A 24,234-nucleotide genomic window follows, 5' to 3' on the forward strand; every position below is an offset into this window, starting at 1 on the left:
TTTGAGGGAATCGAGGTTTTAGCAAAATTATAGCCCCGAAATGCGTATCGAGGATCAAGGTGGTTTTGCAGAAAAATCGGATTTCGCTGTCATGCATGAGTCTGCAGATGCTGTTGATGCAAAGGAACAAGAAAATGTTAAAGAATCAAAGGAAAACCCTTTTAAATCAGGTAACTCAAACCTTCTTGATAGTGATAAACGGGTAGAGGATTCTACTGTAGACCCTATTGAAAACTTGTCTGAAAAGGGAGTGGATTTTTCTACCAGTTCGGAGAATATAATAGAAAATGTATCTGGTTGTGTTGATGCTGTACAGACTGAGGAGGGTAGTGAAGGGACTCAGGGGGAAAAGGGTAGTGAAATAGAGGAGTTAAATGAGGAACCTGGTCCCTCGAAGGAAAATCTAGATATTTACGAGGAACCTGGTTCCTTGAGGGAAAATCTGGATATTGTTGACAGTGGGAATGGTTTGTCTACTATAGTTGTACCCTTGGGCGACCCTTGTCTCGAGAAGGAACCTGGATCCCATAGTTCTTCTCAGAAAGTTGATTCGGATGATGACCTTGTTATTAAGTTTGTGCTACGAACCTCTGGTGCTGCAAAAAAGGGTAGTGGCATTAGACAAAAACATGTTGCCTTTAAGCCACCAAATACCAGGCAACGGAAAAATGGTCAACTTGAGTCTACACTCAAGGCCAATAAAGAGAGAAATGTTGGAAAGATGAGAAGGAAAGGTAAGTTGAGTGATGAAGAGACACAATCACCTGAAGATATGATGATTGTACCTATTGAAGAGGAGGAGGTGGAAAAATCTTCACTTGTGTGAAAAAATTCCACAAAGAAAGGGAAACAAAAAGAAAAGACAACTATTGAGGAAGATAATGTAGTTGATGATGGTGCGAAAGTTGAGGGGGAAGAAAGTGTGTCTTGCCCATCTAAGAAAAGAAAGGGCAAAGTGAGTGAGGAACCTAGTTCCTCCAAGAAAAGAAAAAGCAGTGTGAAACAATCTAAGGAGCCTGGTTCCTCCAAAGAAAGAAAAAGAATTAAGGACTTGGAATCGGAAAGGCAAGCCAACTTGCGAGAACAAAAGGTATTACTGGACAGGGTGTGTGACTCTGCCATTGCTAACCAATAGAGGATGAAAGAACTTCTGGAGATCGTTGATTTTCAAAAGTGGGGCCATCTGTTTGTCTTTCCTCCCTCCTAGTGCTTTTCAGAAGTAAATGGTAGAGTTCTATGCTAACCTACTATACACTGATGATTCCACTTTGGTCCTTTCAGTAAATGGGTCAGAGTTTGAGATAGATGAAGAAAAGCTGGGGGAAATACTTGGTGTGCCAATTGATGGAATGAAATCAATTGAAGGGGAGGCCTCTGAGGGATTTAAAAATATTATTGTCAAATTGGAAGGGTCTGCAACTGGTGCTCGCCTCTTTAAGAAAGAACTCAGACCAGAGTATCAGCTCTTGTTTGAACTTGTCAACAAATCTCTGCTTCCAAGGGCTGAAGGGAAATGCATTGCTTCCATCGCAGACCTGGTCCTTATTGAGGCTTTAGCTATTTTTTGCCCCATCAGTATGTCTGCCCTAATAATTGAGCACATGATCAAAGTTGTTAATGCCAAGGAGGGTAAGCATGGTCAGCCATATGGCTTTTTCTTGACCAGGATTTTTGAGCACTTTCATGTTAAGGCCGGAAAGGGTACTGCGGGAACTAGAAAGCAAATGGTTACTCTGGCCACTTTAATGTGACGTGTGAAGGTTGGTGTTAGCAGTAATTCCACCATTTCTAGTCTTATAAAAGCTCAGGAAAGAGCCACTGCAGAAATTGAGAGGCTCCAAGCTGAAAGTGCTCTCCTGAAGGCAAAGTTGGTTGCAAAGGCAGAAGAACCCGATCCCAGTAGTGAAGTAGCGACTGCTAATGCTGAGTTAAGGGCTGACAATGAACTATTGAGGAAGAAGATCGATGAGCTTCGTGACCAAATGGTCCAGGATCAAAGAAATGCCAGTGTGAGAATTGATACAATTCTCAAGGCTCTAGCCCACTAGATCCTTCCCATCTTCCCCTCAATTCTCCTTTCAACCCAATCTCTTTCCAATCCTAATATTTTAACCCATTTGATGACATTGGCATTTGTGACAGTTTAATTAGCATGCTTTGTACTGATTAGAGTATTAGACTACTATGTTTTGGATATGCTTAATATTACTCTGTTTAATGGGCAATTACTGTGTTTTGTGCAATGGTTACTCTGTTCTTATGCAATGTTGTTCTCGTTTTTGTTCATGTTGTGTTGCCCCAGTGGCCATGAGTTAATGTCACTAAACTTATTTGTGCTTGTGCCTCTTTTATAATTCTTTTCAGTAATGGCAAAAGAGGGAAGTTTATATGCTGATATGCTGATGCTGAAAGTTCAAAGGGTAAATTTCAAATGAAATGGATGATAACATGTTCTTTAAGTCTAATCCGCAGGGGGAACTAGTGGGGAACCTGGTTCACATGGGGAATTTCAGTTATGGGTTTGTCATCATCGAAAAGGGGAAATTGATAAGTTATGCCATTTTGTGTTTTGATAATTTGACAAACACTCGAGGGACCAGGTACTCGATCAGGTTCCCTGAGTGTCGTACAGTCAACGCGCCACAACTGTAAAGCTGCGGTACTATCACTGTGCCGACTGGCAGAACCGCAACAGCACAACTGCAGTTTGCTAGAGGCCAAACCTATAGCTAAAGGCCAATATCAAAAGATGAAATGTCCCTATCCATGATCACATGCTCTTCGATAAATATACAACATGTTACATGGTTTAACCTATCACTTGAAAAATCAGAAATTTATATTCTCTTAATTGTAGCCGCCACTGCTCTCTAGGTACTCTCAAGAACAAAGCTTCAACAAATCCAAGGACCAGATCTCAACAACTAAAGATGTCTTAAGTCCTAGGTTTGTTAAGTCTTTGTCATTTTGTTCTTCACTTATAATCCTACTATACTTTTGAGAAGTTTTATTGTAGGAAGGTTTCAACCTTTGTTTATTTTGGTTTCTTGGCTAGAGTTAGTCAAGATGTGTTTGAGTGCTTGGCTAGAGTTAGTCAAGGTTAGTTTGGATGCTTGGCTAGAGTTAGTCCAAGGTTATAACTTACAATAAAGTTATTGTAAGGGGTTAGGAGTTAAGAGTTTAATTCCTAGGTTGCAAAAGATTGTAATCTGAAAGTTGCTCAATTTAGTGAAGTTGAAAGCCTACTCCGGTGGGTCGAGATTTTTAATCCTTTGAGCAAGGAGTTTTCCACGTAAATATCTTGTCTTATTTACTTTCTGTTTTTACTTGAGGGAACAGATAGAGAACTTGGTTCTCTATACTGTTTAGTGGACTCTTAGTTTCTATCAGAAGTATTGTTGACTCGTATTGAATGAATTTTCTGAGGATACCATGCAGAGTGCAACAGGGAAGACAACCGAGTTAGAAGTATTATATATTGAGCTAAAATTACTCAGTACTTATGCCTTAGTTTCAACCAAGAATTTAGTTTATATGAATCCTTACTCACTGTATTCTGTACTTAAATTCATTTTAGTTCAAATTTTTTCCAATATAAAAACGAAAAGTACTAGCTTTTTCTATATTTCCTCATCTCTTTTAGAGCTACAATACTCCAGGGTCTAATTGTATCGGACCTAAAGTAAACATATTAATATGATTAAAATACATTTTCAATTAATTGGCATCGCTTGTATAGATATTTTCTTCTTTCATAGTGGTCTAAATTTCTTTCGCTAATACTACTTTGATTAAAAGAGATTATAAGCCTTTGGAGACAACTTTCTTCAATATAATTTTATGTCTATTGTGTTCCCATTTAACATCTTCATTTATCATGGTTCCACATCTATCAATCGGTGCATATGGATTGTGAGAATTTATTGTGAATTGATTAGTTTTTACACAATAAAATAAAATAAATAATCAAAATCATTGGTCCCAAATGCAACCACTCAACACTTTCTTGCTTTGCTTAGTCATTGTAAGTATCTAGGAAACTAAGAAAATAATAAACTTTTTTTTAAAAAAAATGCATATTCTACAACCATTGATCTCCATTAAAATCCCCTCCATCATTTATAGCCGTCGATCGATTTGCATTGACTTTGTTTTCTGATCCTCAGTTCTATTAAATCTTAGGAAGGGAATAACTTATGGTTATAATTAATAAAGCCCTCCTTGTATCATTCCTGCCGGCTGCAACAAGAAATAAAGTGTTGGATCTTGAAATTTACGTTCACTAACATAAAGTATTCATTTGAATTCTTTGAGAAATTAAAGAGTGAGAATTTATTATGAATTGATTAGTTTTTACACAATAAAATAAAATAAATAATCAAAATCATTGGTCCCTAATGCAACCACTCAACACTTTCTTGCTTTGCTTAGTCATTGTAAGTATCTAGGAAACTAAGAAAATAATAAACTTTTTTAAAAAAAAATGCATATTCTACAACCATTGATCTCCATTAAAATCCCCTCCATCATTTATAGCCGTCGATCGATTTGCATTGACTTTGTTTTCAGATCCTCAGTTCTATTAAATCTTAGGAAGGGAATAACTTATGGTTATAACTAATAAAGCCCTCCTTGTATCATTCCTGCAGGCTGCAACAAGAAATATAGTGTTGGATCTTGAAATTTACGTTCACTAACATAAAGTATTCATTTGAATTCTTTGAGAAATTAAAGAGACTTACAGTCATGGCAACAACAGGGCAAGAACAGAGTAGCAGTAGCAGTAACACCAGACTCCAGAAATGGTCCCTTCATGGGAAGACGGCTCTAGTTACTGGTGGTACCAGAGGTATCGGGTAAGTTAATCGCTCTTCTTAAAAAGTTGAGGTTCAAAAATTAGATGTTTACAACTGTCTCTCAGTGTTTTTCTTGAGAGGTGTTTACAATTATCTCTCAGTGTCTTTCTTGAGAATCAAAAATTAGATGTTTACAACTATCTCTCAGTTGTTTTCCTGAGAGGTGTTTACACAATGTTTTTCTTGAGAATAAAAAATTAGATGCTTACAACTATCTCTCAGTGTTTTTCTTGAGAGGTGTTTACAATTGTCTCTCAAGTTTTTCTTGAGAGGTGTTTACAATTGTCTCTCAAGTTTTTTCTTGAGGGTAAAAAATTAGATGTTTACAACTCTCTCAGTGTTTCTCTTTTTCATTTTTTCCTTTATTTATTTTTGTGAGTGGGAATTTAGGTGTGCAATTGTGGAGGAACTAGCAGGATTTGGAGCAATTGTTCATACATGTTCAAGAAACCAGAAAGAGCTTGATGAGAAGATACAAGAATGGCAAGTAAAAGGATTTAAAGTGACTGGTTCTGTTTGTGATTTGTTTTCTAAAGAACAGAGAGAAAAGCTCATTGAAACAGTTTCCTCTGTGTTTGAAGGCAAGCTCAATATACTGGTAAGTCTTCTGATCAATATTATAACTTTTCAACTGAAATATATTACAAGAAAGTTAATGAATTGAGTCCATCCTGATGGAATTTGAGTAACTAGAACCAAACTTCTTAGTTATGTTCAATTTAATTTGCTTTGTATTTTTTTTTTTTAAAAAAAAAAAACTCAATTCTTTTTTTGGGTATAAATCCGTACCCACTGGCTAAGTCTAATTTGGATTATGATGCGTAGGGTCTATCAAAAATTTCTTTATTCCAAATTTCGAGCTCGAAACTTATACTTATGAGGAGAGGGATCACATCTAGCTACATCTAACCTATTTTCGTGAATCTTTTTGTTTTTGGGCTAAAGAAAACTCTCTTAGATTAAGCTGAAATAAAAAAGTTTTAGTACACAAAGGGACTGATCTCGTCGATTGAGACCCATAATAGTCTTTGCGGAAAGTAAATAAAGCATAAAAATGAGGGTCGTCTGAAAATACAACACCATTTTTTCCGAAATTAGCTAAAGAAGTCATCATCATATGTTAATTTCCCAATAAATGTGACGGACTAGAAGATGGTCCACTACCTGAAGAAACGTGCAATCATTTAGCATACGTATGCAAAAGTATTACTCCCTCCGGCTAAAAAAAAAATGTTTACTTAACCTTTTTTTTCTTGGGGAAAAAAAATATCCACTTATCAAATCAAGAAAGAGTTAACCTTATTTTTTCGGATTTACCCCTATTAAGTGTTATATGATCAAATTCCAATATCTATTTAATTAGGGGTAGTTTAGTTAAATTATCTATTTTTGTCTAGGAGTTGATATTTTCTTAAGGATTGTGCAAATGATTAAGTGGACACTTTTTTTTATCCGGAGGGAGTATACATTATATATTTTAAGATTTGAAAGGATTAAATTAATGTAGTACTTCATTCTTTGAGCAATAATAACATCATATTAGTAATTGAGAATGTAACACCCCCGCATCTTGGAACCGAGTTTAAGCTCATATCATTAGAGTTCTAGTGGAAAACATCAAGCGTTTGAACGTTTTGCGAAAAAATGGTTGATAGGCCTATTTCGGGCAAAGCGATAACTCCTTAATCGGTTTGGAATTTGGGAAATTACCCCTAATGAATTCGTAGTATGTGGAAATACCTTTCTAACGATATAAAGACCAAGCCAATCGAGATCGGAGCAAGGAGATATGATCGTCTCAATATGGCTAATAGTAAGGCACTTGAAATCCTATCGAATAGGCTAAGTTTTTGATACGTCTGCCTTCCATCCAACTTTCGTGAAAATCTGTTATGAATTTGGGAAAACTTCCTTGATGAAAATTGTAGATCTTTGAAATAGCTTTCCAATGGTATCTTACGGGGGTCAAACGGACATCTGTGCAAAGAGTTATGCCCATTTTACTGAAGCCTGTTCGCTGGAAATTTCGTCTGCGTTACGGTGACGTTACGGGCCGTAACTCGTGTTACGGGCCGTAACAGTGGATCAGTAACGTCCCAAAAATTTCCAGAAGCTCACTGGAAATTTTCACCAAGGTACGGTACAAAGTTACGGTCCGTACCTTGTGTTACGGGACCGTAACAGTGACCGTATCTTGGTCCGTATATACGTTTCGGGTCACCCGACTTCGGGAGGCCATAACCCTATCATAATTTGGGAATTTGGGAAAACTCAAAGAACAAAAGTTGTAGATAATTGAAATATCTTTCCAACCATAGGTCGTGGGATCATAGGTGACATCGGGATAGGGAGATATGGACGTTTTAAGACAGAAAGGTCCCAACCCGATTTCAAGTTGGGTCAAACCCATTTCCCTGGTATTTAAGGGAAATGTTAACCCTAGCAGCCCCATTTCCTCCATATTTTCAGATTTTAGAGAGAGAAAGGGAGAGAGAGGAGAATTAGAGAGAGAAAGTAGAGAATCAACCAAGTTGAAGGCCCCGAATCCCAAGGCTCGTGAAGGATAAAGTGTAGTACAAGTTCTTGCCGTCGTTCTAAGCTACAAATCAAACTTGGGGTGTTGATTTCGTGGTGGATGCTCATAAAAGGTAATATTCCTACTCTCAAATCATTTATAGTTGAGAATTGATGAATTCTTGGGAGAATAACAAATGGGTTTGATAAAGGAAATTATATGAATTATGCTAGAGTTTTGGATTTGTTGATTCGGGGATTGTTGTATTCATGTGGGTGATGAAGAATGATGTTGATTACACCTAATTGAGATTGTAGAATCACCTAGAAGTAATAGAATGGGAATTGGGTGAAGAAATCACCATTAATGGAGATTATGGAGCTTCATGCCCACTAAGTGTTTGATAAAATGCTTAGATGACCAAAGCATGAATATTATTGCTAATATAGAATCCCTTTGACTTGTATTGATATAGATCAAAGTTGAAAAGGTTGACGAACATTGTATTACGCTCAAAGGCTGGAATTAAGGTATGTGAGGCTAACTATCTACGTTAGGAATGTTCATGATTCTCCTACGCCTCATTCTTCATACTTGTCAAGAATTTGACTCGAATACAGCTTTAGCCCCGGTTTTATGATATGTTGTAGAACCGTTATCTCTAGGGTTGCGATTACTGAAATTCGTTCATGGTTATCAATTTGAATATTATGAACTCAAAGACGTAATCTTTATAGACTTATGCATTGTTACCACATGAGTCTCGCCCAGAAATTCAAGATGCTCGAAACGATGTTGTTTTTTCAAAAAGATGTCTATTTCGATTCAAGATTGTTCGTTGTTGTTATGGTCTCGGTCTCTTATTAATTAACCATAATTATACATACGTGATTTTGCCCGAGGGCACGCACGATCTTGTGTATACGTATACATGGCCGAGGCCATCGACCGACGCACTACTAGGCCGAGGCCATAGCGTGCATTTATTATCGGGCCGAGGCCCCACATATACAAACACGTATAATACGATGATTCGTATATAGAGCAGTGAGTATTCATATCTCTACTCTCGCTATTACGATTCTGATTATCGATTTGATTTGATTTTTATTTTATTGCTTGCTTTACATACCAAGATAATTCAAATGTGCCGATGTCCCTTTTTATTGCTTAGGCTCGCATCCGCGATGCAGTAACGATATACAAAGTTGACGACTCCGCCTATTTAGGAGTGCACGTATCGGCTATTCGCGAGCCCCAAATTCCTTCGGGGCGTTGTTAGTTATCCGGTCGGTTCGCTTTATAGACACTTATTATTCAAGACTCTTAGAGGCTTCATAGACACGCTTCGTAAAAATCGATATTTATTATGTTAGCCTTGTTGCGATCGTTCGATTGTTTGGTTTAGCCATGTTGGCTACTTTCGGATATGTTCGATTGTCTAAGTATTTCCGCATTATGATATTTCAAATGAGACCTTTAGTTAATCGACATGTGTTAGTTTTATTTTATAAATTAGTTATGTTTCGGTACCACATGTTGATTCAGCAGACAGTTGGTTCGCTCGGTCACATGCAGTCAGGCACCGGGTGCCGTGTTACGTCCAGGCCCAGGTTCGGGGCGTGACAAAGCTTGGTATCAGAGCATTAGGTTCAAGTGTCTTAGGGAGTCTATGAAGCCGTGTCCAGTGGGGTCTCTTTTATATGTGTGAGGGCCCCACACATATAAACGCTGACCACCAAGACATTCGTGATTGTCTCACTTCTTTCATACTTTAAATCGTGCGCTTAGAGCATTACTCTTAGGATTTCCTTCTAATTCATGCGAGTACGTATTTTCGTAAAATGCCTTATAAGAGAAAGTACAACAAGAGGAACACGCCTCCACCCTCCAAAGAGTCGCCACGTCGAAACAGCTCACGAAGAGACTGTTCCGACTCAAACAGCAGTCCCTACGACTCCTACAGCTACACCTCCTAACACTTCGATACGGATATGAGAGAGCCATCCGGCCTTCTACTCGATCGTTGCCAACCAGCACGTCGACAAGAATCGGCCCCACTGTGCTAGTAGTGGGCCAAATAGTTCTAGACTCGGAGTTTTTTGCGGATGAAGCCGCCGTTGTTCACCGGTCAAGGAAGGAGGAAGAACCCCGTAATTTCATCGATGGACTCGTAAAATATTTCGTGTGATGCATGCTACCGATACGCAGGCAACAGTAATCCCGGAGCTTTCCACCGCAAGACGTGGCCCATATTTGGTATGAGACATGGGAACAACCCCGAGGGGGAGGATGCACCTTCTCGCTACTTGGGATGAATTTGCAGACGCTTTTATTGAACATTTCATGCCAATCGAGGTTAGAGAAGCCAAGGCACGAGTTTGAGAATCTAAGGTGTAAGGACATGACCGTTCGTGATTATTACCTCAAGTTCGTGTCATTGTCCGTACATGCTCCTCACATGGTTCCCGATAGCGAGAGCCGTGGTTAGAAGATTTGTACTTGGGCTTAAACCTGAGTTGCACAGGGATGCCAATACAAATGCCGTAATGACAAGATGACTATTTCCAAGATACCGGCATTCGTCCAAGGTAACGAGACTAGGCCGAAGGAAGAAGAAGCCTTCGGCAAGCGAGGAAGATAGGGAATTTAGTAAGAAGGCTAAGTCTACAGAAATTTCACTGTGGGGAGGAAACCACCCATCCTTCAAGAACGGGTTATCGAACTCGCCGCCTACGCTAGTGTCCCATTTCGCAGGTCCAATTTTAACCAAGAGTCAAAATTTTGAAGCAACTACATATCCTCCTTGCGTAAGTGTGGAAGAAAACACCTGTGGGTATGTCGTTCGGGCGCGGATGGTTGTTTCGGGTGCGGTCACAGGCCACTATCTAAAGGATTGCCCATTCGTAAGACATTGATGAATACCGGGGGTAATGTAGTCATTCCACGGCCAAAGCCCTCGAAATAATCAAAGCCCACAGGGAACAATACAAATTTAGGTCCGGAAACACAAGCGTGGGCGAAACCGTTTGTATGCATTGACAGCCGTCAGATACGGGCTCGTACGTATGTTGTCACAGTACACTCGCGCTTTTCATCGTTGAAGTATATGCCGTTATTGACCCAGGATCCACCTTACCTTATGTTGCTAAGAAATTTGGTATTGAATTTGAAAAGTTGCATGAACCTTTTCGAAGTACCCACACCCATTGGGAATCGATTATAGCTAGGCGTATCTATAGGGGTTGTCCTAAGATTTACAATGTTAGCGAGTCAAACCATTAGGATGGAGTATTCAGCTTATGAATACAATAGCAACCGGTTCATGTAAATAAATTTAGTTTTTTTTTTTTCACCATGAGAAATCGTCGCATGAAAGTAGTCAATTTTTGTACAAGTATGAGGGAATTACAAGATAAGGAACGTTAATTAGATCCCATCAAAAGAGAAGAATTTATAAGTATAAGATACTAGCCTTGGTCTGGGGGATGCATAAATCGCCGCAAGTCCAGCTTGAGGTAATTGAAGACCCGAGGGTTATTATGAGATATGAATAGTCGTAGTTCAGTCTCCATGTTTCATGTCGTGTTTCCTTCACGTTCATGTAGTCAAGCTATGTCCAGCCATATTGTTAACCATGACCCATCATTCGAGGACGAATGATCCCAAGGGGGAGATATTGTAACACCCCGCATCTTGGAACTGAGTTTAAGCTCATATCATTAGAGTTCTAGTGGAAACACCGAAGGTTTGAACGTTTTGCGAAAATGGTTGATAGGCCTATTTCGGCAAGCGATAACTCCTTAATCGGTTTGGAATTTGGGAAATTACCCCTAATGAATTCGTAGTATGTGGAAATACCTTTCTAACGATATAAAGACCAAGCCAATCAGAGATCGGAGCAAGGAGATATGATCGTCTCAATATGGCTAATAGTAAGGCACTTGAAATCCTATCGAATAGGCTAAGTTTTTGATACGTCTGCCTTCCATCCAACTTTCGTGAAAATCTGTTATGAATTTGGGAAAACTTCCTTGATGAAAATTGTAGATCTTTGAAATAGCTTTCCAATGGTATCTTACGGGGGTCAAACGGACATCTGTGCAAAAAGTTATGCCCATTTTACTGAAGCATGTTCGCTGGAAATTCTGCCTGGCGTAACGGTGACGTTACGGACCGTAACTCGTGTTACGGGCCGTAACAGTGGACCGTAACGTCCCAAAAATTTCCAGAAGCTCACTGGAAATTTTCACCAAGGTACGGTACAAAGTTACGGTCCGTACCTTGTGTTACGGGACCGTAATGTTGACCGTATCTTGGTCCGTATATACGTTTGGGTCACCCGACTTCGGAGGCCATAACCCTATCATAATTTGGGAATTTGGGAAAACTCAAAGAACAAAAGTTGTAGATAATTGAAATATCTTTCCAACCATAGGTCGTGGGATCATAGGTGACATCGGGATAGGGAGATATGGACGTTTTAAGACAGAAAGGTCCCAACCCGATTTCAAGTTGGGTCAAACCCATTTCCCCTTGGTATTTAAGGGAAATGTTAACCCTAGCAGCCCCATTTCCTCCATATTTTCAGATTTTAGAGAGAGAAAGGGAGAGAGAGGAGAATTAGAGAGAGAAAGTAGAGAATCAACCAAGTTGAAGGCCCCGAATCCCAAGGCTCGTGAAGGATAAAGTGTAGTACAAGTTCTTGCCGTCGTTTCTAAGCTACAAATCAAACTTGGGGTGTTGATTTCGTGGTGGATGCTCATAAAAGGTAATATTCCTACTCTCAAATCATTTATAGTTGAGAATTGATGAATTCTTGGGAGAATAACAAATGGGTTTGATAAAGGAAATTATATGAATTATGCTAGAGTTTTGGATTTGTTGATTGGGATTGTTGTATTCATGTGGGTGATGAAGAATGATGTTGATTACACCTAATCGAGATTGTAGAATCACCTAGAAGTAATAGAATGGGAATTGGGTGAAGAAATCACCATTAATGGAGATTATGGAGCTTCATGCCCACTAAGTGTTTGATAAAATGCTTAGATGACCAAAGCATGAATATTATTGCTAATATAGAATCCCTTTGACTTGTATTGATATAGATCAAAGTTGAAAAGGTCGACGAACATTGTATTACGCTCAAAGGCCGGAATTAAGGTATGTGAGGCTAACTATCTACGTTAGGGAATGTTCATGATTCTCCCTACGCCTCATTCTTCATACTTGTCGTTAATTTGACTCGTAATACGCTTTAGCCCTGGTTTTATGATATGTTGTAGAACTGTTATCTTCTAGGGTTGCAGTTACAGAATTCGTTCATGGTTATCAATTTGAATATTATGAACTCAGCACGTAATCTTTATAGACTTATGCATTGTTACCACATGAGTCTCAGTCTAGAAATCAAAGATGCTCGAAACAGTCAAGTGTTTTCAATTTAGTCCAAAGATGTCTATTTGGGCTCAAAGATTGTTCGTTGTTGTTATGGTCTCGGTCTTATTAATTAACCATAATTATACATATGTGATTTTGCCCGAGGGCACAAAGACGATCTTGTGTATACGTATACATGGCCGAGGCCATTGATCGACGCACTACTAGGCCGAGGCCATAGCGTGCATTTATTATCGGGCCGAGGCCCCACATATACAAACACGTATAATACAGATGATTCAGACATAGCAAGTGGAGTATTCATATCTCTACTTCCTTGCTATTACGCGATTATCGGTTTCGGTTTGATTTCGCCGTATTTTATTGCTTCGCTTGTTTTTACATACCGCATAATTCAAATGTCCGATGTCCCTTTTTGCGTTGGGGCTCCGCATCGATGCAGTAACGATATACAGTTGACGACTCGCCTATTTAGAGTGCACGTATCGCCTATTGGTGAGCCCCAAATTCCTTCGGGCGTTGTTAGTTATCCGGTCGGTCAGGTTTATAGACATTTCTCTATTATTCAAAGACTCTTAGAGGCTTCATAGACACGCTCGTAAAATCGATATTTATTATGTTAGCCTTGTTGGCAATCGTTCGATTGTTTGGTTTAGCCATGTTGGCTACTTTCGGATATGTTCGTATTGTCTAAGTATTTCCGCATTATGATATTTCGGTTGAGACCTTTAGTTAATCGACATGTGTTAGTTTTATTTTATAAATTAGTTATGTTTTGTATCACATGTTGATTCAAATAGAGACTTGGTTCGCTTCGGTCACACGCAATGTGCACCGGTGCCGTGTTACGTCCAGCCTGTGTTCGGGGCGTGACAGAGAAGGGGCACTTAAGTACATAAAAGTAACAATCTCTACTGATTTCTCCATATTGTATTAACACATCTTCTATAAATCTCTACTTTGATATTAAAAATTATGTACTTATTAAATTACATTATATATTTTAAGATTTGAAAGGATTAAATTAATGTAGTACTTCATTCTTTGAGCCATAATAACATCATATTAGTAATTGAGAAGGAGCACTTAAGTACATAAAAGTCAAACAATCTCTACTGATTTCTCCATATTGTATTAACACATCTTCTATAAATCTCTACTTTGATATTAAAAATTATGTACTTATTAAATATGTAAAGAAGAATTCTAACCTCTGTAATTCTTTAAATAGTAAGTACTGATAACATGTATTAAATGAGATAAAGTATTAAAAGGACGTAAAACCGCTCTTGCTGAATTTCCAGACATATATACGTAAACAACGTCGTCATTAGTGACACAGCCAAGATGCATGTAAGTGAAATAAGAATAGGACTGGAAGGCCAATAAAGGCCAAATTTAGGTGACAAACTTCCAACAACATAAATGATAACAAGACAAAATTGGCATGCTGGAAACATTATATTTCTCAATGTCACTTTCTCGTATTTATAGCTAATTCTCATCTCTCAGAACTACTTACCGACATATGGGGCCACTGCATTGTATTTTCCAAAATAGTGCAACTTCAGTGCAAAGTCAAGCATTATATTACCTCATACATTACTCGTTTTGGCAAATTGAATTCTTTTACGTCGTAAAAATTTGTAAGTTTTACTCTTTCAATTGGTGGAGACGTGGAGTACTGTTAACTAAGTAAACATTTAAGGATACATAATGATAGTTTAGATAAATACTCTTGTAATTAATTAAAGCTATTGAAATCTTTCTTAAGGAGTACTGGACAAGAACTTCTAAAGACGAATAATATATGGACCAGACAAGTACGTTGATTACAATCTTGTACATGGCTTTATCTATATAAGCATAACATATACTGTCAAATTTTCTTTATAACAACATTTTGCGATAGGTTAAGTTTTCTTTAGAACCGATTTTTCATGTTATGTTATATTATATGTTTTTATATAATAACATTTTATTATAGCAGTCAAAAAATATTCGGACAAATGACGTCTTTATCGAGAGATTTGACTGTAGAGTGATATTATTATAGGTGAATAATGCGGCAATAAGTATGATAAAACGTGCTGCGGACATAAGTGCAGAAGATTATTCAAAGATTATGGGAACCAATGTGGAGTCCCCTTTCCACATGACCCAAATTGCTTACCCTCTCCTGAAAGCATGTGGAAATGCTAGCATTGTCTTCATTTCTTCCCTTGCTGGTTCTCTAGCACTGCCTGCTCTTTCTGTCTATGGAGCTTCTAAAGGTAAAATTACTATTGCAGCTTAACTTTTTTATTTTTATTTTTATTTTTATTTTTTATGTAAAGAATGCATTACATTGGGAGATCAGGAATAGGAAAGAACATAGGCGGATTTAGAATTTCTATAACATAGATGCACCACTAATGAAAAAAATAATAAGTAAGCATCAACTCCTTTTCCTTTGGGTACACCTTCTAAAATACCTAGTTCGGCGAATTGACCATCTGTTCACTTAAACCTTAATCCTGGCACTAAATTCGCTCCTAGGAAAGGAGACAGTAAGAATAATTGATAACGCATCTTTGGTTAGAGGTTCTAATTGGTACCACTATACTATAATATTAGTTCTGGTGGTACAGTTCAAAATTTTCTGTTATTGCTCAAACAATTTCTCGATTTCGAATTGTTGATTTTTTTCTTTTGTAGGTGCAATCAATCAACTCACGAAATTTTTGGCATGCGAATGGGCTTGTGATGGAATTCGTGTTAACACAGTCTCTCCATTCGCTGTCAAAACCAATATTTTGAAAGCGGTAATGTTACTAATCCAAATTCGAACTTCAGCAGTAATTTAATTTCTTCTGTTACTAGAAATTTATACAAGGAGATTCAAATTAATAATACTCTAGTAGAATGTCATACCTAGGATCTTAACTTGTGATCTAATTTAATTTGAATGAATCTTTTGTTATATCAAGGTCAGGGAAGTTCAACAGTTCATGCATAATAAATAAAATTTATTTTTACCCTATTTCCCTAATATAAAGTTTCACAAAAATGATTTAATTCAACATCTTGGCTCCCTTTAACTCTGCCACTGAATGAGACTCATCTTTATTGTTGCTTTATCGATCCAATGTTGGACCTCTATAATATATTATCCACGTTCTAGATGTCTAGCCTTGGTTACGCTTGAAAATATTACAATGTCTCATTGGAGGGCATTATATGTTGTAGTCTCTATATCAGTAAATATATTTTTACAATTTTTAGCTTTTATTGACACAGGAGGATATTGACCCGTCACTATTGGGGAATTATTCTGAATTGATGTGTAGAACACCATTGAAACCAATAGCAGAGCCAGATGAGATATCGCCATTGGTAGCATTCCTTTGTCTTTCTGCTGCTTCACATATTACTGGTCAAATCATTCATGTTGATGGTGGATTTTCAGCTGGTAGTTTCAAATTTCAGTCCTAAATACCAAAAATAGAAAGAAAAATAGAACATGGGTTGCCAATTATTTTCCTCTTTATTCTTTTTTATATCAACAATGTTCTTGTAAGCTAAGGTTGGATCTTTAATTTCTTGACGTATGATTGTCAGTAAACAGAATATTTAGTTTTGTTGATTGTTTTACAAGCTTCTTAAATTCAAAGGGAGCAATAATTTGTTGAGGCTAATTGATTTTGCAAATGAAAATATGTCAAACAAACTAATCATCAAACGCTGTAACATCACTAACACTACTTTGTGTCATTTGTTTCAAAAGGATATCCTTAGATGATCAGCCTAAGTGCTATGGTTACGTAGAAGGTAATCAATAATTACCATCAAATAATTTCACTTTTTCCTTATTGTCAATTTCGTTGATGGATATGAACATGCTTGAGACAGATGTGACCGGCGATGAAGCCGCTTAAAAGGACCTTTTGTTTTAAAAGAATGAAGATTAATATTTCAAAATACAAACTTCTAAATATCCTTTTTCCACTTAATTTCAACTTTTGTTTTTCAAATATATCAACTAATCCATATCTGAACGCCTACTTAATATTGGGTGTGAATTCAATCATCAGTTTATAAAATTATTGAAATGATATAATTCAAAATTATACGAAATGTGTAATCACTTATTACAAAATTTTAGAACCTAAAACTTCTTTATAAAAATGAAAAGAAAAAAAATTACTCAAGGATGAGTAATTTTTTTTTTTTTTTGTCCACTCAAAGAAAAACTGTTTAACATCAGTAACTCGCTAGGGTGGCTCAGTTGGTTGAGCATGAGGCTTTCATAATCGAGATCTCAGGTTCAAATTCTCCTGCCAATGACAGTAGGAGATTTGCCTTTGGGATCGAGCTCGTCGCACCGGACTTGCCTAGTGCGGGTTACCTCTCCTATGTGGTTTGCAGGCTATTGCACAGGATCGGGGTTTACCTTGTGCGCACCCAAATGATAGCGGTTGCGGGTTCCCTCGTCATTAAAAAAATGTTTAACATCAGTACTCTTTGAAAAAACACAAATAGTAATGCGATATATAATGAAGTAGTATTAATAAGTTAACAATATTAAAGCAAAAGCTCCATCATCCTTTATTGGACGAGTTAAATTACGTAGAACAAAGCCACAAAAGTGGAATGTGGAGTGTTTGGTTTGTCTTTACTCAAACCCAAGAAATGAAAACTACTAAAATAGTTAAGTGAAAAAATTGTGGACAATAGCCCATAATCTCCTCCCCAAGAAAGTGAAACAAATTCAGAGACAAAATCCATTGCCAAAATCGCCAGACTCTATGACCTTGTCGGCGGGCACATCCTTAGTAATTAGGGGCGGAATTAAAGTTTTGCCTACTGCTCGATATAATTTAATAATTTTGGCTCAAACCTATATTTGATTGGACCTTTACACCCTTAATCAGAGGACTAGATAGTTCAAATACCAAAAATAAAGTATTCCTAGTACATAATTTATTCTTTTAGTACTTAAATAATTATCAGACTTGAATTCATATTAATTGCACAAGTAAGTTCAAGAATCAGCAATGAACAATTATTTTTCTAGCTAAACACCAAAAATCCGTCGCTAATTCTATAGCTAGATTATCAAATATGTGAGTTACTAACAATTTAGCGGTAAGACATAACTACTTCTAACTTTTTTTTTTAGTTATGACATCACCTTATATTTTACTATAAACAGTTGTACCACACGAGGTGAGACACTGGTATATGTACAACCCCAAAGAAAAAGAAAGACTTCCACAACAAATAAATAACACGTGCAGCAATTTTCAAGGGAAAAGGAACAAACAAGACAGAGTAAAGAGTATCGATTCTGGGGGGAAAAGTACATAAAAGGTACAAATATTTGAGTATATGAAGGAGTCCATGTCCTAATGTATAGAGACAGAAACAATTCATACTTGGAAAACAACGCCGGCGCCCTTTAACTTTTATATGGTTTTGCTTTAGCCCTCCCAAAATCCAAATGATGGGTTTAAACTTAAACTATATGATGCATGCTTCATCTTTTGAATAAAGCTGATGTACAAATAAAATAATATATTAAAAAAACATAAGGTTCCTAATTTCGGGATAAGTAAGAATTCATATATGTTACATTAGTTCTGGAAGGGGTTTTTATTTATCAATGCTGTCTGAATTAAAGTCTGCATGGATGGATAACTGGAGATGGAATGGATAACTCACCTTAGTTATGTGTTTTGCAAACCGAAATAAATAAATAAAAATCTTATAAGATAACATATTAAGCTTTTAAATAGATGATTCCATAATATATTACATTAGCAGAAGCAAAAGGAACTACTTAGCTATTACCAATAAGGTTACGTTTCTGGTAGGATGACAGGATCTCTTCACCCTTAATTAGAGAATGATAAAAATTATGGAGCGCCACCTTCCCCCCCCCCCCTCTTCTCAAGCTTGTTTAGATGGTTGAATGTTACTTTTATTTACTTCATAATGTATCGTATTATATTTTGACGAACACAATGTTTGGATATAGATTGTATCAATGTTTGGATATAGATTGTATCGTTTTTTGCCCTTTCATGACGTCATGCACTAATAATACGAAGAATAATCTTATACTCAGATTATACAAGGTAGAATTACAACAAAACAAAAAAAGTAAGGGCAAAATGAGAAAAATATAAGATAACGAATTTGGATTAATCATATCAACCCAGTAGGTTCCGTACCGAATGATTTTTTGTTCTTTTGGATTCAAATTAAATAAACTTGTCTGATGTCTGCATCTATGAAGAAATTCTATGAACATAATAATACCAGACCAATACATAAGTAGAACCAGATAAGCAAAAATGTTCTATGTCTAACCGTTTAAATTTTTGGATGCATTTTTTTTTTTTTTTTGCTTTGGAAGAGTTGCCACAGAGTGCTATGGGACCGTATAGAATGGATCAACTTCAAATACCCTCTTTTAGACTCAAACATAGAAAACATAACTTCTGGTAACTCCACCCTGTAGAAGCCTAATAATTAGCTAGCTGCGAGAGGCTCCTTTTCTAAACCTTTATAGTAGGATAATTATGTGCAGCAGTTCAAAGTGGGAGGCAAGGATGTTAATCCACCTCTCTGTAAATGGATGCCTATTTTGGTTTGAATGGAATACCCAGCTACTGGGAAATTGATTTAAAAAAAAAAAAAAATGGATGCATCGATTAATATTACGATGATAAAACATCCCGAGTTCAGTTTTTGAGTAGTACGCAGTTCGGATATATAAGTCATTAAGACATGGTTCCAGAAGAGTGCATTTTTTTAAGGCGAAAACTTTAAGCTAACTCGAGTGTAATTAGGAGAATCTATTCAGTTAAGGTTCATTTTGCTGAATAACTGAAGCTTAAGATAATCAATTATTCAGCATTGTTAAACCTAATCTAACCTACGTAAAGAAATCGTGAAATGGCTTGAAATGAGTTGTAACAATGTAGACCCTTCATATAATAAGATTGAAATGGATTAATAATATAACCTAATACGTTTTCATAACATTAAAATTTACAAGGGGTTTTGAGTAGCCACTAGCCAATAATCTAACCTTTTCACTTACCAGTGAAATGCTCTCTTCTCTCTCCTCTTAAACTAGAACTTTATATTACCGTTAAGGAACGTCTCTTCCACGCGCCGGTCCGATGGACCCACCGGACGACGCCAATCCGGCGCGTCTGGAAGGGCAAAAGCCTCTTTGCTACGTACAACTCCCCTCACTGAATCAATTGAAGGTAAAAATTCCTATGCTGCTGCTATTCAACACTGTTCAGGCTCTGCCCCTACTCGTATGGCACAACAAAATGAAATCCCTAAGGCTGTCCACTCAAATCTCAATGGTGCTCCGCAAATCTTGTTTCAAGCTACCGACTACTATGGCGTCATGGCTCCGGGTGCAAACTCACAATTGTTGGTAGATTTCTCAAACCTAGACCTCAAATAGATCTCTTACGTTCTAAATTCAAGGAATTGATCACGGTTAAGGGGTCAATTACCATTGGGGTTTTTGATAACTATAATGTTTTCTTAGACTTCACCAATGAGACTGACTTTAACACAGTCTGGTATAGAAGGGTCATTGAAATCATGGGACAACAGATGTGGCTTCAAAAATGGTCCCCTGATTTCAAACCAGAGGAAGACATTCCTATTGCTCCTGTTTGGGTTCTGTTACCCAAACTTCCGTACCATTTGCACTATTGGCATTACATTAAACAGATAGTTCAATCCATAGGTACTCCTCTTGAACTGGACAGTGCCACGAAAGGAAGGACTAGGCCTAGTATGGCCAAAATTAGGGTGGAGATTGATCTCCTTAAACCCCTACCTGATGCCATTTATGTTGGTCTGATTCATGAAAATTCCCCTCAAACAGGATTTATGCAAAAGATTGAATATGAAGGGATACCAAAATACTGCAAGCATTGCAAAAAGCTTGGTCACAGAATGATAGAGTGCAGAACATTGGAAAGAAAGAAAGCGGCTGTGGGGGAAGCAAAGAAGGATAGAGTTACTGAGAAAGATGAAAATGGCTACAAGAAGGAGGAACAAACTAAGGACTCTGAACAAATTAATGAAAATACCGAGAGTCAAGGCATCACTATGGGAGAGAGATTTGGCAAACGTAAAACCAAAGAAAAAGAAGAGAAAGCTCCCTAAAAAGAAGCCCTTAGTAGTGTTTAAACCTCTGTTCGTTCAGCCAAAAGGAAAAAAGCCTCACAAAACCAATGATATGGTGAATACTACTGATAAGCCACCTGATAAAGGGAGGAAAGTTCAGAGTGATCCACCCATGGCCCTTAACTCTGAAGCGAAAGATCATTTTCAGCATAATAAAGTTAATGATCAAGACAAGGAGAAAGATATCCAAGCCCCCTCTCAAGTTATAGAGATTGATCAGCATATTACTCAGATAGATGGGAGTGAAAACAGCATGTCAAAAAACAATGAAAATACCTCTACTTGGGAAGAAGTTCAAGAATCCAGCAATATTCACAACAACCTGCAGGATCACAACATGCCTCACAGTGCTTCCCCGTCGAATAACTCTGACAAGCAGGAAGGAATCTGTGAAAGCCTCCCACCTGAAACTAGTGCTCTGCCTGATATTAACTTGGTGGTGGAACTGGTTCCTCACAAGCAGCAGCAGGAAATCACCGAGAAGAATCATAAAGATAGCCAACAGGAGCAAGAGGTTACTTCTCCTAAGTCTATGGAAATCCATCATCAGAAGCAAATTCTGAACACAAACAGCACTCAGCAAAATCCTCAAAAACATATTCCAACCACTGCCACCAAGAGGTTGGATCCTGAGGAAAAGAAGAAAAACAAGAGCCATAAGGGGCAAAAACAAAATATAGAAATCTCTTCTCCGATGGAAAGATTGTCACAAATTGGTCACCAATACGGTAATCCAAAGGATTCTAATGATGCTAAAGAGGATGATGAAGGTTTCTTCACGGTCAAAAAAGGTAAAAAAAAAACAAGAAGGTTGGAAACTCGAACAAAAATATCCTTCCAATCTTTGGAAGGAAAACAAAAAATCACTAGCTTGTTTTTATGGTCAGGGCCATTTTTTGGAATATCAGAGGTGTCAAATCCAAAAAGGCCATCCACAGGCTAAAAAAAATCATCCACATTCATAAAATTAAGATTGTTGCTATCCTGGAACCTTTTGTAAGCATTAACAAAATTGATGCCTATATGAGGTACCTTGGATTTCAATACAGTCTCAATAACTTAAACGGCAAGATCTGGTTCTTCTGGAATAGCAACTACCGGACCTCTATCATATCCAACACTGATCAACAAATCACCATCAAAATGTCTCATAGTGTTTCTGGAAAACACCTCTTTATTACCACTATTTATGCTAAGTGTACTGCTGCGGAAAGAAAAGATCTTTGGATCAGTTTGGAGAATGTTTACCTACAGGTTGATGGACCTTGGTGTTTAGGTGGAGATTTTAATGTCATCCTTAACCCTTCGGAAAAGCTTGGTGGTAAACCTCATAGAATGTACAAGAGCTTAGATTTTAGCAGTTGTATGGACAATTGCGAACTCACTGATATTGGTTTTATGGGACCAAACTTCACCTGGTGCAACAATAGAAGACCTGTGAAAAGAATCTGGAAAAGGCTTGATAGAGTGTTCATCAATGATTCTTGGGGTCAACTATTCCACAACAACATTGTTAGACATCTGCCTAGGACTGGATCTGATCACAGACCCCTTCTAATCAACTGTCACAATGCCTATAAAAATGGTATCAAATACTTCAAGTTCCTGGATTTTTGGACGGAGCAGCCTAATTTTTATCAGTTAGTGGAAGAGACCTGGAATGTTCGAATTTTTGGTAACCCAATGTGGATACTCCAGCAAAAACTCAAAATCCTTAGCAAGAAACTCAGTCAATGGTCCAGAGATGTTATTGGTAACGTGTATGATGAAGTCAATATGTGGGAAACCAAGATGCATGATCTGGAAAACTTGGACAGTTCTATTAACACTGAACAAACTAGAGAGGACCTCAACAAAGGTAATGCTGAATACATTAGATGGCTGGATATGCAAGACAAGCTTCTAAAGCAGAAAGCTCACATCAAATGGACCGAAGAAGGGGATAGAAATAGTAAATACTTTCACTGTTTGATCAGGGACAGAAGAAGGAGACTGCAACTTCACAGAATCAAAAACAGTAATGGCAATTGGGTACAAGGAGATGAGGATATCTCAAAGGCTGCTATACATCATTTTGAACACATGTTCAACCTCAATCACAACTTCACTGATCATGACATTCTCAATGTGATCCCTAACTGTATCAATAATGATGAGAATGAAGCCCTCATTGCTATTCCTGATATGGAAGAGATCCGAAATGCTGTTTTCAATATGAGCCCTTCTAGTGCTGCTGGTCCAGATGGCTATAACGGGAATTTCTTTCATAAATGCTGGACTGTCATTCAAGAGGACATCAAAAACATGGTCCATGATTTTTTCAAAGGAAGGAACTTAACTAAGTTCTATTCCCATAATGCCTAATCTTGATTCCCAAGGTTGATTCTCCTTCTAACTTTGGCGATCTTAGACCAATTAGTCTAAGTAACTTCACTGCCAAGATTATTTCTAAGATTTTGTCCATTAGGTTGAATCACATCTTTTGGATAAGCTCATTTCAAAACCACCGTTTTGTCAAAGCTGCGTACTTATCACTGAAAATGTTCTTCTAGCTCAAGAATTAGCCCAAGGAGTGTCTCAGACTAATCAAGGGGGCAACATGATCATCAAATTAGATATGGCAAAAGCTTATGACAGAATGTCATGGGATTTTCTACTAGCAGTTATGAGCAAATTTGGTTTCTCTGACAGCTGGACTACTATTATCAGAAGACTTATATCAGATGTGTGGTATTCTACTATCATAAATGGTGAGCGAAAAGGTTTTTTCACCTCCTCTCAAGGTTTGAAGCAAGGCGACCCTTTATCTCCATCATTATTTATCATTGCTGCCGAGGTGCTATCAAGATTGCTCAATAGCTTACAGCACAATGATAGATTCGTTCCTTTCGGCATAACTGAATGGTCCAATCATTAATCATCTTCGTATCTTTGATGATATTGTTATCTTCTTTGTGCAACAACAGATCAATCAAACTTATTCTGAAACAAGTCAACAGGTATGAAAGAGCTTCTGGGCAAAAGATTAATACTGATAAGAGCTTTTTCATTATCAAGCTCCTAATACCTGTGCCAACAGAATCAATAGGATGAGAAGAACAACAGGTTTCATGAATAAAGATTTTCCTTTTAGCTATCTGGGCTGTCCTATTTATGTTGGAAGGAAAAAAAGTTTCTATTTTGATAACATGCTCTCCAAAATTATTAAAAAACTCAATGGTTGGCAAAGCAAGATGCTTTCTTTTGGTGGGA

At 37.4% G+C, this 24,234-nt stretch overlaps 3 protein-coding genes across 3 annotated transcripts; all 3 read left to right on the forward strand.

Annotated features, from left to right (window-relative positions):
- The first annotated feature begins 4,603 nt into the window (after positions 1-4,603).
- Positions 4,604-16,393, forward strand: LOC132049744 (tropinone reductase homolog). The gene is made up of 5 exons (XM_059440664.1): positions 4,604-4,856; positions 5,247-5,454; positions 14,831-15,047; positions 15,472-15,578; positions 16,054-16,393. The coding sequence occupies exons 1-5, from the start codon at positions 4,747-4,749 to the stop codon at positions 16,246-16,248; spliced, it is 837 nt and encodes a 278-aa protein (XP_059296647.1). The 5' UTR covers positions 4,604-4,746; the 3' UTR covers positions 16,249-16,393.
- A 3,995-nt stretch (positions 16,394-20,388) lies between these two features.
- On the forward strand, positions 20,389-20,961 carry LOC132048698 (uncharacterized). The gene has a single exon (XM_059439395.1). The coding sequence runs from the start codon at positions 20,389-20,391 to the stop codon at positions 20,959-20,961; it is 573 nt and encodes a 190-aa protein (XP_059295378.1).
- Positions 20,962-21,034: 73 nt separating this feature from the next.
- On the forward strand, positions 21,035-23,899 carry LOC132048699 (uncharacterized). Its single transcript, XM_059439396.1, has 3 exons — positions 21,035-21,773; positions 21,893-23,289; positions 23,450-23,899. Exons 1-3 carry the CDS (start codon positions 21,035-21,037, stop codon positions 23,897-23,899), a joined length of 2,586 nt encoding a protein of 861 aa, XP_059295379.1.
- Positions 23,900-24,234: the final 335 nt, after the last annotated feature.

The sequence above is a fragment of the Lycium ferocissimum genome, chromosome 3, assembly GCF_029784015.1.
Source record: "Lycium ferocissimum isolate CSIRO_LF1 chromosome 3, AGI_CSIRO_Lferr_CH_V1, whole genome shotgun sequence".
Lineage (NCBI taxonomy): Eukaryota > Viridiplantae > Streptophyta > Magnoliopsida > Solanales > Solanaceae > Lycium > Lycium ferocissimum.